Source organism: Hyalella azteca, unplaced genomic scaffold (genome assembly GCF_000764305.2).
Source record: "Hyalella azteca isolate HAZT.00-mixed unplaced genomic scaffold, Hazt_2.0.2 contig4041, whole genome shotgun sequence".
Classification (NCBI taxonomy): domain Eukaryota; kingdom Metazoa; phylum Arthropoda; class Malacostraca; order Amphipoda; family Hyalellidae; genus Hyalella; species Hyalella azteca.
Genome location: NW_025934267.1, coordinates 1 through 18,741, shown reverse-complemented (window position 1 = coordinate 18,741; position 18,741 = coordinate 1). Strand labels below are relative to the sequence as shown.

General features: G+C 37.5%; 2 protein-coding genes and 1 long non-coding RNA gene across 8 annotated transcripts in view; 1 reads left to right on the top strand and 2 right to left on the bottom strand.

Annotated features, from left to right (window-relative positions):
- Nucleotides 1-8,313, bottom strand: part of LOC108665509 (aryl hydrocarbon receptor nuclear translocator homolog) — a 62,219-nt gene extending 53,906 nt beyond the window's left edge. For 2 of the 4 annotated variants that reach the window (XM_018152265.2, XM_018152267.2), the window contains exons 1-2: nt 8,163-8,313; nt 3,804-3,843 (exon numbers count right to left, since the gene is read on the bottom strand). In XM_018152265.2, the coding sequence (XP_018007754.1) occupies nt 3,804-3,843; nt 8,163-8,193 (71 nt within the window). In that variant the 5' untranslated portion in view covers nt 8,194-8,313. The remainder of the gene's footprint in view (nt 1-3,803; nt 3,844-8,162) is intronic. The other 2 variants (XM_018152266.2, XM_018152268.2) reach the window with 1 other exon arrangement.
- A 336-nt stretch (nt 8,314-8,649) lies between these two features.
- LOC108665510 lies at nt 8,650-12,313 on the top strand. The gene is made up of 5 exons (XM_018152269.2): nt 8,650-9,487; nt 10,097-10,187; nt 10,586-10,738; nt 11,058-11,206; nt 11,436-12,313. Exons 1-5 carry the CDS (start codon nt 9,347-9,349, stop codon nt 11,472-11,474), a joined length of 573 nt encoding a protein of 190 aa, XP_018007758.1. The 5' UTR covers nt 8,650-9,346; the 3' UTR covers nt 11,475-12,313.
- Nucleotides 11,222-17,353, bottom strand: LOC108665511. 3 transcript variants are annotated; one of them, XR_007156618.1, is made up of 5 exons: nt 17,245-17,353; nt 15,586-15,780; nt 15,046-15,181; nt 14,562-14,745; nt 11,222-13,042 (listed from the first exon to the last, which is right to left on the bottom strand). It is a non-coding gene; the product is annotated as an uncharacterized LOC108665511 (long non-coding RNA). The 3 variants fall into 3 exon arrangements; XR_001930451.2 differs by lacking the exon at nt 17,245-17,353 and adding an exon at nt 17,009-17,088 and having other exon boundaries at nt 15,586-15,928; XR_001930452.2 differs by lacking the exon at nt 17,245-17,353 and adding an exon at nt 17,009-17,088 and having other exon boundaries at nt 15,101-15,181; nt 15,586-15,928.
- Nucleotides 17,354-18,741: the final 1,388 nt, after the last annotated feature.

Genomic DNA, 18,741 nt, shown 5'->3' with positions numbered 1-18,741 from the left:
GGTTGACACATGACAAGTTGACACATGACAGGTTGACACATGACAAGTTGACACATGACAAGTTGACACATTACAAGTTGCCACATGACAAGTTGACACATTACAAGTTGCCACATGACAAGTTGCCACTTGACAAGTTGACACATGACAAGTTGACACATGACAAGTTGACACATGACAAGTTGACACATGACAAGTTGACAAATGACAAAGTTGACACATGACAAGTTGCCACTTGACAAGTTGACACATGACAAGTTGCCACTTGACAAGTTGACACACGACAAGTTGACACACGACAAGTTGACACATGGCAAGTTGACACATGACAAGTTGCCACATGACAAGTTGCCACATGACAAGTTGACACATGACAAGCTGCCACATTACAAGTTGACGCATGACAAGCTGCCACATTACAAGTTGACGCATGACAAGTTGACACATGACAAGTTGCCACATGACAAGTTGCCAGTTGACAAGTTGACACATGACGAGCTGCCACATGACAAGTTGACACATGCCAAGTTGACACATGACAAGTTGCCGCACAAACGTAGAAACAAGTCAGCGCTGCGCACGGCAGTCGGACTGTCACCGCCGCGGCCGCAGCACAAACAGCCATCAGTGGTCAAACTTGATTGCCACGCCGCCATTTCCCGATGGCAATGGCCAAATTGCAATTGCCAGATGGCAATTCCGGCGAGAAATTGAACTCGATGCAAGATCATGGAATTGCTTACATGTCACTGCAGCGAGGAAACTGGCAGCGATCGCGGTTTTTGGACATTCTTTCAGAGCTGACTGACCTGACCAGACTTTTCTGTACCGCCCAGTATAGAAGAGAAATCGGTGCAGNCCCTGCACCACACCCGTGATGGTGAACCTTGCACCACACCCGTGATGGTGAACCCAACACCACACCCGTGATGGTGAACATAGCACCACACCCGTGATGGTGAACCCACCACACCCGTGATGGTGAACCCACCACACACGTGATGGTGAACCTAGCACCACACCTGTGATGGTGAACCCAACCACAATCAAATAATCGTTTCCTAAATCAGCAAGCCTCACTATTAATTTTCTTGAATTGTCCGCTAGGATAAAACTGATCACATTATTAACTCTTATCACTATTATTGCGACGTGCTGATTAATTTAACCATTACTATAATAACATTACGAGCGTCATTCATCGACTGAAAACAAGCCCATTCATGAATGGTATTTACGGTACTATGGTCTTAGTAGTACCTACCAGCCGAAAAAAACAACGTTCCCACAGAATTTCACTACATAAACATAAAAAATTGTGAGATAATCCACAGTATGCATATAATTATAATATTTCTATCTTAAGCATAATTCTGAGTCTAGGTTATTGGTATAAAAATGGGTCATGGGTCTCGGCATAAACTTCGTAAAGTATGTCGGTAAACACTCGATGATTAGACGCCGATTAATATATTAATTTGTATTAAATCAAGACAACCAACCAACGTTTTCCTTATAAAAACATGCATTGGGTTTTCTCGACTTGAGTGATAACTTCACTGCTTGCTATTTATCCAGTAACTATTAACTTAAGTATCCTATAGCAAAGTATTAATTAACTTTAAGCCAATGTCCATTAAGTTTCTTCCAACTCAATCAAACAAGTTAATCACTCAGAAATATGACTGGATCATCTTGTCCAAATGATGACACATTTACTGCACGTAGCACTGATACGCCCTTATTGCCGATTCAAACTGGGTCAAGATGACCCAAAAAAAAGGCAAAACGTGCATCGCTATTTGTCCAAAGTCTCGCTTATTTCTCCCAGTGCGCGATAAGGCCTTTATTTGTATAAAGTCTCACTCATTTGCCTGAGTGTATATTAAGGCACAATTAACGCAGGAATGCGGAAGGTAAGACGAGGGCTACGGGGCGTTGGCCAGCGCACGATGTTACCTTCATTGTAACTTCATTATCAACATAAAAAATTAAAAAATTCAACATAAATAATCATGTCAACTGGTAATGACTACGGGACGCCTACACTAAATTTCCTTTCCCCGGAAATTGATGGCGTGATATAAATAAAGGATTAATAAATATGTTATGATTTACTTACGTGACAAATTTATTTATAAAATACCCCCGGGGGGATAAGGGAAGGAATGGTGGAATGGGGAAGACCAGGGAAGATATGGGGGTAGGGTGGCAGGATGGCATGATGAGGAGCAGTGATGGGGAAGTAAAGTGCCTTGATAAGAGGGAGGGGAAGAGGTTGAAAAAGATGGGGAGTGCAGTGGGTGTTGGAGGGAGTGGGAGGGTTCAGCTAGCATGTGTAGGGAGGGTTAGGTGTCATGGGTGCATGAGAAGGGGCATTGTATATAGGGAGAAGATTCTAGGGAAAGAAGAACAGTAAGAAGAGAAGGATTGTAAGAAGAGGGGAACTGTAGAAAGAAAGAGGGGGAGTATTGTAGAGGAAAGGGAATTGTATAAAAAAGGTTGTAGGGAGTTGGGAATGACAAACGTTTCCAACCTGGGAAGACATAGTTGGAGTTGGAGAGAACGAGGGTTGGGGAGGTTTGTGGAGGGTTGCGTTATGGAAGGAGCTGGTGCTTAAGAGGCGGGGTTGTGAGGGGTCGGGGCTGGGGTGGGGGTGCGGGGTTCGCTCGTGTTCATCGGTCACGACGAGACAAGTGGTTGGTCACGCATCGAGATCAGGGTGATGGTGCGCCTGCTGCTACACGCGCTACAGGCGTGTAGTTCTGGCTACACGCCTGTAGCTCTACGCACGCTACACACCTGTAGCTCTACGCACGCTACACGCCTGTAGCTCTACGCACGCTACACACCTGTAGCTCTACGCACGCTACACACCTACCGCAATCAACATAACGAGTGACAGTATAGCTGCAGCGACAGCAAGGCAGCCTGACTCACTAGATGCGTACAAATCTTCAAGTTTTCCATAAATATCGGAAAATTAGAATTATTAATAACCTAGTACTTTACGTAAAGAATGTTAAGTGCCTACAAATGTTAAGTTCTGTTCCAACACATCTGTCAATTGGAGCTCTTAAGTTACAACACTTCCGAGTGATTTAAAGACAAAAGTATGTGTCAAGACACAAACATTAGTTATTGTTGAATGTTGATGAAATAATGAGCATAGTAATCATTATTGAATGAATTTATATCATGGTCAGAGTTATTGATGAAGTTAAGAGTATAGTTGTACGTGGATATATCGAGCTCTCCACTCACAGAAATGAATGGGATTTCGTACAAATAGCGATGCATTTTTTCCTCTAGTATGAGTTATTTTGGCCCAGTTAGGCTCAGGAAAAAGGAGTATCAGTTCCATGTCTGATTACTTCATTCAATAAAAAATGGGTCACTATTTGGACAAAAAGAGCCGCTCATTTATCTGAGTATCGACTGCCCAGCCAGCCCTCGTTAAGGGAGGAGGGGAAGAAATGTTGTAATTCAATCGGTATAATTTATAGATGGTTAAATGTACTAACATTTTTTGCATCGTTTTCCATCTCATTCAGTCGGCCTAGTGTACAAACTTTAAGGAAATTACCACACCTAAATAACAACAAACACTATCAAATACTCCTCCTATAAGATGAATGTAAAGAATACTTGAAGACAAGTCATGACACGCTGCAATAATATATGAATATAAACAATAATTAAATAACAGCCTGTGTATAATTAGGAGAGTTATCATAATGAGACTGAAATGGTCTAATGCGTGATCTTAATGAGAAAAAATGGTCTAATGAGTTATAACTCACCCCAAGGAGCCAGCACGGCGCTTGCGGGCCTCCATGCTCCCTGAGAAAGTGGAAAGTACTATTATTGCATTACATGTATTATTATCCATTATCAAATGCATTTTTGTATTGTTTGAAGAATAAAATACAACAGAGACATTGCACAAGAACCTTCTTACGGAATTGTTATTGTTAACATAATATATTACTGAACTAAATCAGTTATTGAAATTAATGTAGTATGTATCAAATTATCTTCATATCTTTTATGTACTTTTTGTACTGATTGAAGATAAAAGACAAAAATAAAATGGACCATAAAATATATAGTATAGGTACCTCAATCATTTTTAATGGAGCCATGTAAGTATATATGCATGTAATATGGGACAAGCCCTACGTATACATTATTGAACCATCAGCAATGTAATGTAACAAACTTCACAAACAACAACATATAAACTACACAACTTTACCTGTATGAACTACACAACAACTGGCACATTGAATTCCTTGGTACCATCATGTATAGTGCCTTTGTACTATCATGCATAGAATTTATTGTAAACTTCTAACTTGTTATGACTGTGGGAGGCAAACTTGGAGAAGATGGCAAAATCATGACCTAAGAAACATTTTCTTAAACAAAAAATTTAGATTCAAACTCTGCAGTTTGTCTCATTCACATATTGTTTCTGCCAATTTTTTACTTTGGGTCAATTATATCAACTATTACAACCTCTATACATTTGGAAGCTTTCTGGGGCCAATGTAATAAGATATTGCCTTTTCTAAATCTGAACAAGTAGAATCAAACCAGAGATTTTATAGTATCAGTTCATTTTTAATTTCCTCATTTACTCAAGATTTTAACCAATATCTTATGTATGATAATGATGGTATCCATGATACTTTACTAGTCTACTGATAGAACTCAATATTAAACTTGAGGAAGTCTAAAAAACTCTATGCTTTGCCATTATTTCTGTCTGAAATTTGTACAGACCGGACAAATTCTTTGGCTGTTGATTTTATGATAGAAGATAAGTTACAGTGTTCAATTTAAAGACAACAAGGATAATTTTGTTTCAAATATTAAATTTCAAATTAAATGAATGGATAAATAACGATTTTCAAATTTGTGTACCATAGATGGTAGAGCAAAGCATATGGTCAGTGGTCACTGTGCAAGATACCGTTTACTGAAACATGTAAGTTCACAATGTATTAAATGTCATGTTCACCAGCAATAATATTTTGGATTTAACCAGAACACATGCATTTGAAGCCAGGTGTGGTCAGCATGAAATAAATCTACTTTTTTAGCTACAACTAGAGCTTTCCTACTCTTTTTAACATGGCATGTTTTCACCAGTTTAATTATCTTCAATCTAATTGCTAATCCAAGTGCATAATTGAGCCCTCACAATTCCAGAATTGTTGGCAATGTGTCAGTTTTATGGTTGAATCCAAGAGGGATAATATATTAACAAATGCACATATCAAATTGGATCTAGAAATCTAAAGCTATATTTTCCTTTCAAGCTGTGGTGGTGCAGTGGTGAGAGACTCGGTCTCTCGCACCCAGCTCCCGGGTTCGAGTCCCACCGAGGTCAAGTTCTTCTGGGAAGCTCGGCTCATGGTCAACTCAGCCATTCATCCAACTCTGGTTGATAAATGAGTACCTGGCTTGTCCAGGGTGTTGTGTAATGCAATCAAATGGTTCTGGCGGGTCAGCAAGCCAGTGATGTCATAGAATTAACAGTGGCCTTAAGTGCCCAGAAAAACTGACCTATCACCCCCACTATCAAATACAACCTAGTCAATTTAGAGTTGCAAAATTCAAGTAAGAAATAGGATTTCCTAATGACCTTTGACACTGTAAGGTTTCACTCCATCTTACCTACCAAGGCTACCAAACAAAATATTTCAATATTAAAGACACATTATTTCGAGAAAGTTAGGACTTTTCCCATCCCACATGATTTTACAAGATATTTACAGTCAAATTATTATTTTTAAATCTTATTAAAATTATTATTCTTTTCTTGATATTTAAACTACAAAACTGAGCTACAAATTTTGAAATGAACACAAAAAAAAGTGACCTGGGTGGTACAATATATCACTGAAAATTTTGCTCTTTCTCATCTTGCTAAGGGTTAAATACAGAAAATGTTTATCAAAAATTTGCATATTAAATGGAAAACCAAAAGGTTTTTCTTAATAGTGCAGTTTCTGTCTGAAGAAGGGAACTGGTAATTTGATGAGTGTATCTTCAACACCTCAGGTATTGCAGTAGATAATTGAATCACAAGCAGCCACAAACTTTTTACCAAGTCCCACGCATGTATTACCCCTAATCTCTAATTTTACCCTAAAAACAGTCAGCACAAACATTTGTCTTCACTTGAGTGGCAACTGATCATGTGATAATGCAGTATGACCACTCTGATGTGACCACAACTACGTGATCTATGATGAAATGTTTTAGGTTAACTTGTTACGCTGTGCAGTATATTAGTTGAAAATTTTATGAAACAACATGTTTGCAGAGTGCAAACCAAGATTTTATCAATGAAACAAAAATACATGACATTAGAGCCATGATATTTCATACCTAGTAAAATATGATAGGGTAAACACACCATATTCCAACACCTTAAGGACGTAGCAAGAAATAAATGGCTATAAATAGATCACCATATGCGCAACTTGAGTTCTGATTGGTTTACGTCACTCTTTAAACACAATACTATGCACCAGCAATGATAAAACGTCACAAACTGTGGCCATATTTATTTTAAAACCTTTAGAATTCAAATCTATGAAATCGCTGAATTCCGACATGTGTGTGACTAAATGCGGCATTTTGTGAGACTAATTCCGAGTTCTGACAGTGCTTCAAAATCGAAATCCGTAATTCCGACGCCCTTTGTAAGAATTCCGATACTCTGTGTGAGCTGTATCGGAATAAGACACAGCTCGGAACGAGCTGTCTGTGTTTAATTCCGAGCTATGTCGGAATTAGTTTTTATGTGTCTAAAACCGTCCCTTAACTTAATCATCTATTAATTTATTTACCACTTAAAATCAGCAAATACAAGTAGGTATACTTAAAGGATTCCTAATATATTCACAGACTTATTCAAAAGTTTCAAACCATAATATTCTTTCTACACAAACATTTTTATCACTATTTGGTAGAGCAAGGTCAATTATCAACTTTCATATGTTTTTCAATGTTCTCACTGGGTGATGTGGACTTTTGCTCCGAGGATCTTGACATTTTCCCACAATACCTAGTATTTTGCGGAAATATTGTGTGCAATAGTATGACGTCACTATTTCAGCCATCTACGCATGCGTGGAACTAAGACAAAGCTGAAAGCTTAATATAAAGGAAAGAGTTGAGATGTCGGAATTACCCACGATGTCGGAATCCACTGTGCAGAGAGTGGATGAATATTGCAAGTCGCTTCAGTAGCAAAATTTACGCCTTCAGAAGATCTTACCAAAACATTTAGATTGTAATTCTTGCATTCAATATATTTGTCAGTCTTCGGCCAACTATTTAGAAAAAAAGTAAGGTTTCTGGTATGTTGGATGGATCAGGATGCAGTAAAGCTTGTCTGGAAATCGGTTGCGATGAGTTCCCGCCAAAAAAATGTAAACAAAATGTAGTTGCGGTCACATTAGAGCAATTTCTAAAAAATCTCTGATTTGCCACTATGTTGGTGACACTGCTTCCACCTTCTGCACCCTGGGTCGGAATATGGTGCATTTACCCTGTTAGAGCTGCAATATTTCAGAAAAAGTTGGACTTTTCCACCCGTGAGCAGTTAGCATCATCAAAGATTTGCAAATATCTAAATTCTAAAATGCAATAATTTATATCCAAATCTTTTGGCAAGATCTTCTAATTCTGAAGGCTTGCTTTTTGACTTTTTGCTACTGATGCTTTGCCAAAGATCATAAGGTATTCACCCACTTTCTGCACCCTGGTAATTGGATTCATATGCTAGGCTTAAAACATTATCACTTTCTTGCAGATTTTTCAAAATAACTACCTTGGAGTTAGAGGCTTAGCCTTAGAGATGGAAGACTGAAGTTTGATTCTCATCAAGAATTTCTGAAGAATATTTGTAAGAAGTCATATGAGGGCACATCAGTTGTAAAGATCTTGTGAAGAAATAAATTTTTATACTAATTCACTAGGAGAGATCATGTAAATATGTAATAGTTGTTAACTTTGCGCAAATTAGTTTTTAGGCTACCTAAATTATAGAACTGTCCGTTTTGAAAGAAAGATGATGCCTCTACAATTTGATCTTATTTAAGAGGAACCGATAAAAGATCTTAAAAACAACATGAACATACCTTGCACTACTTGCGTAGTTGCAGTGGCCATAGTACACGGTGTTGGTTTGGGTACAAAAATCTATAAATGATTGAATTAAGTAAGACACACCACACAAATACGTAAACAAACGCCGTGTTTACAACAGGCTGCGAGCTCCCTTATCTCGCGTTGCGCGAGACTTCGCGAGAATTTGCAGACAATACATCTGACAAAATATATGTTTTTCGGTTGATTTAAGTAATTTAATTACATATAATATATTTAAAATTTCAATTTTCTATTCAAAAATAAATAATATTTGAAAATGGAATTAAAATTTCGTTAACCACTTCTCCGACAACTTTGCGGTCGGTTCTTCAGGCTACGTACAAACTTAATGCATGCAAAAATCAGTCAGATTAAGAATATATATGTGACCAAATACTTTTTTACTTGAAAGAAAATAAGTCCTTTCAACAATGTTAGATTTTATTGCAAATGAAATAAATTATATAAATCCCTAATATTCTAGCTCAATCCATTATTTTCGAATGTCCAAACAAATATTTGGAAATTTTTTTTCTCCATTCTTTGCTTCTCAGTATAATCTGTTTTTATACTTGAAAGCTTTTCTAGACAAGAGAATGATAAGTTGAATGATAAGCCTTTGTTCCTGAGAGGAAAATGATAAGGAACTTTGATAAAGCTTCATGACTTAGGGGCGGATGCAGAAAGACCTCAGTCTATGACGCTTGACGTACAAGCAACGTGCCTTAAACTTCAGTGCCTGATGACTCAGTGTGCTTAAGTAACATGACTTACATACTTCAATTCAGTGCATGAAAATTCAGTGTGTTCAAATACATGGGATAGTAGGTTATATTCGAGGATGTGCAACGGTTCAAGGAATCGTCCAGTCGTATTACTTTTCGAAACATTCATTATCCATTTAATGATTGTAAACAAAATACTGAATTGCCGAATTAAAATTGTCGCACCCATACTCAGACTAATATCAAGTATTGAAAAAATTAATTACGTAATTTAAACGTCCGCCTCGTTATCACTACTTAACCGTCTGTAAAGCCGAATAGTTTTTCATTTCGGCAACTATACATACTCTTATCCCCTAGTTTTTCGCATCTCAAAAATTAGCTGGCTATTCAAATCCCAGGATTTTCTTAATTTTTTTTTCAACCAGGATATTCGTGTATTTTAGAAAATGGCTTCATCATATCAGCGTACTTTTCATTGCCTCATCAAATTATTAAGTTTAATACTCGCCGTTAGCTGCATCAAGTCTTCTAATGCACCAAAAAAATCCGAAGTGCTGTCAGAAATTCAAGTCAACGCTGACGGGCAGGTAAAACAACCGAACATTGTTTTCAAATCTCAGAAATCGGTATGAATTATCGCTGGAATTTTGTAAACTCTAGAAGAAATTCACGAACCAAAATTTTCATAGGGCTTGAACAATTCTTACAAGTTTCCTTATTTAATTCATCCCCTCAGTTACTTTCCTTCTCTAGACCTTTTAGATATACTCAAATAAAAAATTGAAACTTTGTTCAAATATCAATGCACTTTTTGCCTTTCTGACCCAGTGATAGGCCCACCCTTAGCCAGTTTGGCCTATTAAAAGAACGTATCATTGCTTTGCACACTCTCTGCTCCTGCTGTGGGAAGTGTGACACTTTTTGAACGGCAACGCCTTTTTTTGTGCTGAGTATAGGACTTTTCCCATCCCACATGATTTTACAAGATATTTTACAGTCAAATAATTATTTTTAAATCTTATGTTCTTGATATTTAAACAGCAAAACTGAGTTACAAATCGTATCCTCTTTCTACCTTCAGAGAAAGAAGATACGACAATAGACCTAAATATTTATAATGTTGATCACCTGATTCAATGATATTGATATAATCAGCCAGCTTAGGCTTCGCAGTCACATTTTCCTCTCCCGTCCAGATTGTGTACGGTCCCAAGGCAGAAATTCCCGCAGACAAACTTTTTCAAGACCCAGCAGCGTTTTGTGAGGGTTGCTATGGCCTTGTTATGGGTGAGTGAGTCGAATAATTCAATAATTAATAATTCAATAATTAATAATTCAAAAATTAGTAATTTCTAATAAATAACTTGTGCACCTGAAAATCTGTTTATTCACAATTTTTCACTCAAACAGAATGCCTCAATAACACAAATTCCTCTTTCCCAATTATGTGTTACATAGTGACATTTTAGCTGCAGATAAGCAATTATTTTGCATAGCTTCTTTGTGAAATTCTTTCAACAAACAATTTTCGTAAATTTTTTACTGTCATTTAAACCCCTGTAAGTTCTTAGTATGCCTTCATATAGCCGACAACATAATCCCATACCCTGTAAAAGTGTAAATATTTTGCAGGACTTTAATCTCTTAAATTTGCATTTCCTAATAAAGTCCCACAAATTTCGCAGAGGTGTCCAAGCTGTTGGACAAATGGGAGGCCGAGGAAGGTTCGATGAAAGACCACGTTGACACCGCCTGCTTCACCGCCTGTAACGTCCACAAGCTCAACTCTTACGTCCTGTCGCCGCCCAAGATGGTCAAGCTCTGCACTGGCATACTTGGTGAACAACATTGAACAACAAAATATTAAAAATAACCTTGATTTCAAATTTATTTTGCAGCTCTACACCGGACCGGTTTTCCTTATTTCCACTTTACAAATATGAACTCATTATGGCCGTACCTCCAGCTTACCCAGTCTCTCCACCTTCCAGCAGCCAATGAAGGGAATGCGTAATGATGATTTATTGGTAACAAGCATGGAGTACCAGTAAAAGCACAATTATATAAAGGCACACACCAAAATTATATCCTATCCACACAATACCATGATAGACAATATTAAATAATACAGAGTTGTAGCAAAGCTGTCACTCTCAGGACACTACGAAGAGGCCCTGACGACTTCGCTCCTGCTGGCGTACACGCGGTATGAGAAGCCGTCGCCTGAGCAGCTGACGAAGATGGTGTGTAGGGAGGCGGTGCCAGCGTGTAGGACGGGGGTGCAGCCCATGTCTGTCACCAGAAAGGTCAGCAAAGGGACAGGCATCGAAAACTTTATTAATTGACGTTGAAACAATGCATGGCATCCAAAATTATGGGCCTTATGTGCTCAAATTATTAGCTTTTTCTACTTACGTTAACTCTGTTCATTGTATTTTTGTGCATTATATAAATTAACTGCAGAAGGATTATCCATCTCGATTTGAATTTCGAAACAGAGATTTTAAATTTAAAAATTATCTCTAATTGTTCCAGGAAGACAGAATGAAGAAAGAAAAGGCACAAGAACTGTGAAAAAATCAACTATAAACAGTGGTAATGAATAATCAAAATGTTTGTATCTCAAAATGGTGACGAATGTGCAGTATACGTGGCCAGTCCATACGCATTTTGAAGACAGAAATAATTCATAAACTATTTTGGGATAGTTTCAAAGCAACAGTCGTTTTTATAAAAATGTAGAAAGAAAATATGAAACGAAATGTGACCATGAGAAGTAATGCAGTGTCCACACTTTACGTTAGTGCCGCATTAATGAGTAGTGCTTATAAGGAAACATCTCTTCATTATAATTATGGGTGTACGAAGTACCTGTACTGTGAAAATAACAACTCTGCACATAGTAGCAACACTAGCTACTCAGGCCAGCCTGGCCAGATCTTCGAAATTTACAAATGAATTAATATCACTAATTATGTACTAATAGTAATAGAAATTCCAAGAACAAAAATTTACACTTATTTTCAGAGCTTGAAACTGCATTACACATTGCCTTGTTTTCAATAGGATGCACAAAACTTAAATTTCCCGATGTGAACAATATATAGAGTATGAAGGTATTATATAGTAAAAAAAGCTGACAATAGTAAATAAGAATCACGTCACAGCTGTCTTCAAGCTACCAAAATAACCCAAAATAGACACGGCCGCGAGTAGCTTCAGCACTATGAGCAAAAATCAAAGGCTAACTTGTCATGTTTCTATTTATATTGTAACCGTGATTCATGATACTGAAATATTTCTCCAGGAATTCTCGAATCCCGTTGTTCTACAGGATATAATATGAAATGTCTTCAGCTCGCAACAGGATTTAAACTTCTATATTTTCTTGGTTAAATTATTGCCCTAAAATCTCGGACTTCCATTATTATTGCTGTAAAATCAAATCATCTCCTATTATTATTGCCCTAAAATCTCAGTATTTTCTATTAATATTGGCCTAAAATCCCAGTGTCTTCTATCATTGTTTATGAATTTAATAATAAGCGGGGTAAAATTCCTAAGTTTTATTTGAGAATCGAATTTATTTAAGACTGATTATTGATTAGACAGTACACTTTACAACACTGAAGTTTCTGGCACCATCGCGACAGACAGTTTGTTCTCTGGAATTATTTTTCGTCGCAAAAGCGATGCACAGAAATTCCTCCTCTCCGGCCGCACTGAGACTAATTGGCCATATACGTTAATTTCACAGGGATTAATTAACTTTTTGTGGGCATGACCCGAATTGCAGCAATACATATCTATACTTTCAGAAGCAATGATTTTAATTTATACGGTTAAAACTTGTTGAACAAGGCTTCGCTATGCACTGCAAGCAAATTTACACCAATAACAGACAAGTGACTAAAGGTAAAAAGTGCATTAGAAGACCATGCCTCTTCAGAGATTTTTCATTGACAAAAGAATAATCATGAACCGAGCAACAATGCCTTGTTTCCGACAAAGGCTTCTAAAGAACACAACGATTTAGTCGCGGTTGTAAGTTCCACAAAATCAATGCCGGGAAAAGACAAGCGTCTCGGTGAGTTGGTCGGAACTGGACGCTCCAGACGCGCCGCTGCTGTCAAGAGCGTCTCCTGGAACACGGTCATAAAAAATATAATTTTAACGAAAGAGAAGGAAACAATTCCTACAGCATGATTATATCATTAGGCAATAATGTGCTATTTACTGGCCACGGCGATATTTACATAATTTTGTAGACTTCTAAAGATTTGTAAAAAATTTAAATTAATAATCTGCAGGCAAAAATATACAATATATACAAAATAAATTTTATAGTCAGTTTTGGCATAATTAATACCAACGCCAAGAGTAGCCAAATAATCATCAGGATTGCTACTGATAGCCATTCTCGCAACACTAGGTACTTCAATCAGGCAACTTTTCTGTTGCAGTTGAACCGCTCAAGGTATGGATGAGAATGGGTGACAGTCAAGGACTGTTGTAGGTATATATCAAATCTAACTTAAGTTTGTACGCTAATGTCAATGCTCGAGATGTAATTCAAGTTGTATTCGTTCAATTGAAAGATTCCAACTCCTACAAGAACGTCTATAATGCAGTATTATTAAAGAACTATTAGCTCAAGTTGTTTTCTTGTCTTCCTTGCTGTTTACCATGCAATTTTGTCATGGTACTTCAAGACATAATTTTCAGTGACCAATTGAGTAATTTTGTAATAGCTGATATTTGCTGACAATTTAGCTGACAATTTGCCTGCTAAAAGCAAATAATATATCATTTTACAACTTAGCAGGCACATGTAACAGGCATAAAAAATCTAAGTGACAGAAAGCAACATGATCTACCAAATGTCACAGCGCCAGTTGGCATGTAGGGCAGTAACATTGATAGATTGGAGGGCCTAGTATGCTAATACTGTAAATGTATTTTTTTTAGGACAGGTTACCTGCCCATATCAAGGAAATTGGAGGGAAAATATTTATGAGCCAAGACACTACTTATTTCTGAGTCTATTTTCTGAATCTACTCTATATTATTACATAATAAAAAGTTTTCACTGATTTATTATAGGCAGCACAGGGTGAAAACATACACTGGAATAACTGAAAATAATGTTCTAATAGGTTCTACTATGAAATTTAATCTAATACTAATATAATGTCCAGCACGGGCTTGTTTTTTTCTTCCCTCAATCTTGTCTTAACCCATTTTAGAGTACTCCTTTTGAATTTGGTAGGCAAACCAATCTTGGAAGTAATTTAGTATCTGCACGGGTGAAAAATCTATCATTGTACTGGCACTCTTGATCATTAATGGTTTCGGTGTAGTAAGCACTCAGCCTTGGTAGCTTCAAGGCTGTTTGTGCTTCATTTGGTTGCATTTATGGTTGAGGATGCAGCCTGGCAGTGCAGAAAATGAAATCGTCTTGCCACCCATCCTCAAATCTGCTTCTCCCTAATGCCAAGTGAAATGTTTCTCCATTAACTACAATATTATGGTACTCTATTAAATGATATTTACCAAAGTCTGAAATAAATCAATTGAATTTATTGAACAAAAATAAGAGTGAACATGCTTGACAACTTTACATCTCAAAGTCTAGTATCACCCTGAGACTAATTTGCCCACCAGCATCTTAGCCTTCTTAGGCAATGCCAAGGGCAGTGGAGAGGGTTAGTGAGCCAAGCCAGCCATGTGCATCACGAGCCTCAGTTGGAGCTTTCATTGTGCACATGATGGTGGATGTGGGAGATGAAGCTTGCTGGCCCCCAAATCCAGAGCTGACAGGCTTACTTGATCAATCCTGCCACAACTGTTTTAGATTTCAGTGCCATATAAATGAAAGTTAGAATAAATCTAAATGAGAAGTAATGAGATTTTCATAATTGTATTTGAATATTCTCTAATGAGGCCCAACATTTTTACCAATGATTTTTAACAAAATAAATATAAATATATAAGGGGAAGAAATACAAGTCTACACTAAAGTGTGTCTTTAAAAAAGGTTGACCTCATTTAGGATGCCTATAACTAATAAATAATTTGCATCATAATTTATCCCCATATTTTTCTCAAAAATGAATCAAATTTTCACACATTTTCAAATTTATACCCCTCATCATGTAAGAAATGGTTCTTCCTTCACAGAGATTTTCTTCATCTCTCACACTTCTTGATTCCATAGAGGCTCTGACTGCTGAAACTTTGACAACTGCAAATCTGGATCAGTTGTAGTTTCCAGGACTGAGCTAGAAAAAATATAAATTTTTTATTTAATCACACAATACATAACTACCACATATTGATGAAATGCTATTGTAAAATACCTCCCTCTGATTAATCATAGTAATACAAGTCCATAATGAATGCTGATTCCACCTACAGTCTACATTAAATGCATGACTATGTTAAAAACTAAGAGAACCAACTAAAAACATCTGTTGATCTCACAACTTTAAGCTGTAATGAACTGATTAAAGTAAGTGAAGGTAAAATTGAATAATGTTTCCTATATTCAATTTATGAAACATTGAATGGAGACTAGGATTCATGTTAGTCATGTCCTCCTGAAAAATTAAAACCTTGTAACATTAGTTTTTTTACACACTCTCTGAGTTCTGACTTGACACAGCTCTTACTGTCTGTCTCTTACCAGCAGACTTGTGAGTCTAGCTGACACTCAGCCTTTTGTCAAACTCATAGCAGCTATCCTCTCGATGATGATGATTAGCATTAGATGATGCAGTTTCTTGTTTGGTATCCTTAGTATTTGTTTTGGATGTAGCAGTCCCAGCTCCCAGGCCACAAGGGATCACTGCCTCTGAAATGGATTGCCACCTCTGCAGCTCTGCAATGATCCCACCAGTTCATCTTAATTCCCAACTGTTTCTTTGTCAACTTGGTGTAGCTACAGTAGAACACTGCATAGCATAGCATCTTTGCTGTTGATGAATAAGCCTGGTAGTGGTTACTGGTTAGGCCTGTTGCATTCTTTTCTGCAACAAGAACAAGGCATGATCAAATATATAGATTATTAATTTAATAAAAAACTGTCATCATCAGAATTTGCAACAAAATTTTATATTATTTTGTAAATAAATTTTTTTTAATCATGAATATTCTTTTCTAAATTTTGATAGACATTTTAATCAATGTTTAGTCAACATTAAATAGTTGTTGTTAGCAGCTTGAAGGTGAGGAAGTAGCCGCCCGATGACCACTTGTTACACCTGGACTCAGCAGTATTTACTTGGGAAGTTTCAGTATTATTTCACTGGTTCTTTGAGATCTTATTCAATGGGCTTATAGCTTTTGGACTGAGCTAAAACCAAGATGTTACTTGTGCATTACAGAGAAGCCAGGCAATTTGTCTGTGTTAAATAGATGACTGTTGCTCTTATTATTGCATGCTGAACATTTATGCATAAGTTGCCTCCTCCAAGAAGTATCTGAACAGATGGATGCTGGACACCCAAGGCTTGGGTACTATTGATCAGCACCTGACGTTCCAGGCGGTACTGCGTGCAGCCGTGCATGCTTGGAGAAAATGCTCTAGTCTATGGTATCCTCCACCCCACAGTGCAAGCACATGGGATGATGGGAGTGTCAGCCATGCCAAAACCATGAAGGTACGATCATGTAAGAACCACGGCAGAACATTAAATAGAAACATCACTACCCTGGCAACTGGCAAGTGGGCCAGTGGCAAGGTGCAGTGGCATGAAGTTGGTAAAGTTATAGTCTAGACTGTGACTCGACTGTCTAGTCACAGTCTAGAGGCACTCTAGACTAGGTTTTAATAATCATTAGACTAATGTCTAGTCTAGACATTCTTTTTGGCAATCACTATGCTAATTAAGTAGGTAACCTTAAACCTTTCACACAACTGATACATTGTTGAAAGTGAAAGGTAACTTAAGGCCTAAGGGTAAACTGCAAGTCATCAGTAATGACTGATGACTTGGCACAAGCACAACTCTTACCAGTTGTTTCATAACTTTCATCAGCAATTAGGTAGCACCAATGCTACACCACGCTTCTACTTCTACACACTTCAAAAAGATAAACAAACACACCTTTGATAAACCTCGCACCGACGCATTGTACTGATTGTAGTCAATGTAGTGTACAGTGGATGATGATGTTTGGTTTGTTGTATTGTTGCGCACTCAGGCCACTTGTCACACCTGGCAGGCTGGCACTGGCAGTGCTAGCATTCACAATTTCACAGTTGTAGCAGCATTATCCTTCCCCAGGTTATCCCCTTCCGAAAGACTCGAGGCGACCAGTACTTGCAAAAAATGTGACTTACTTGTTTACGATGAGGCGCGCCACCGACTGAAGTATTGGCGCCTTAAAAGTGACCACGGACTTCTGTAAAGTGGAGACCAAATTACACTTTACAAGCCCACCAAAACGTATGCTACGGTGCCTACGCAAATGCAAATCGAACGCAGAGTAGGATCCTTGCATATGTCCGCCTTTTGGTCGATATTATCTATCAATTTTTTTCTCAGTTTCATCGTAAACTACTCCTGAAATAATCTGATATTGAGGGATGTATCGTATTATTAAAAAATCAGAACGCATTGAATTTTGTACATACGTTTGCCTCAAATTGAAAATTTAAACAGTTAGAAATGAAAAATAACGAGTAAAAACTAATAAGATAATGATCATCCTCGTAGTCGCGTAGTTTTCATTTGTAGCATTTAAATTACAGGATGCGTGAATTTCAATGCGGACCTATTGAAACTTGTTTGGCCACCGGCACTGTGCTGAGAAGTGGGCACTGAGTATCCATCCGTACTAGTGTCACTCGAACCAGCGTGCTGGTTGTACTTCACCAGTTCACCCGTCTCTAAAATATCTCATCCTCTGCAAAATAGAATGGGGGTGACAAAAGAACTGTTTGGTAATTACACTGACCCAGAATCGGGCAAAACAGTGCCGGTTCACAAATACGTTTTGACTGTGCAAGATGGAGTGGAAGTTCACGTAAGTAGTTTTAATTGCCAATTGGTCCTTCTTTCGTTTCACTACCAGGCCTTGTTATGACCGCATTCATCTCAACTGCTTCTTTGTGTTATTACCATTATTGAATCAGCTAACTGCAGTTTTAAAATGAAATTATCGAGCGCAGGTCTTCATTAGTCATCCTGTTAACAAAACGGAGTCAGTGTTTGTGGTCGTACTGTCTACCTCCCACATATATTCTTGCAGCTACGTACTAAACGCACTGAATAATTTTTTGACAGTTAAATTTCAAGCGGCATGTCTTATGTTGTGAAAACCCCGTATATTGATAGGATAATTTCATATAATGAGGCGCTTATGTTATCGCAGTAAAGTTCTTATATCATATTATTTATTATTATTACCGTAAATAAAATAGTTGAACAGTTGAATATCTGGAATTGTCTAACACTTGGCCTGGGAGGCTGGTATGATGAAATTAATTTAAAGGTTGCTTGAAAAACTTGACCGTCATTAACGATAAATATTTATTCTAACTTTCGGTTATTAATAACCATTGTCCTAGAAGTAGTCTGGTGGACTTTTTGCCAGTCCGTTTTATTTGTTTCACCTCTCTAACCTTTGAGTATAAGCAGCATTTTGCATCACATGCTCAGTCATGCTACTCCATTGTTTCATGCAAAGATAGCAAGACATGTTATGTTCTCTTATCAATCAATGCTCGAGTGCACTTTCAGTCTGTGTATGTGCTTATCCCAACCGTTGTCATACTGCTTTCTTCTTACAGCTGTTGTCGTACTGTCTACCTCCCACAGCTGTTGTCGTACTGTCT

Bases quoted from the DNA above. Each gene is read 5' to 3' on its own strand.
- LOC108665510 (XM_018152269.2), top strand. From the start codon at position 9,347: ATGGCTTCATCATATCAGCGTACTTTTCATTGCCTCATCAAATTATTA. The intron at 9,488-10,096 runs GTAAAACAACCG...TCTCCCGTCCAG, and splicing joins AAGTCAACGCTGACGGGCAG to ATTGTGTACGGTCCCAAGGC. The intron at 10,739-11,057 runs GTGAACAACATT...TGTCACTCTCAG, and splicing joins GCTCTGCACTGGCATACTTG to GACACTACGAAGAGGCCCTG.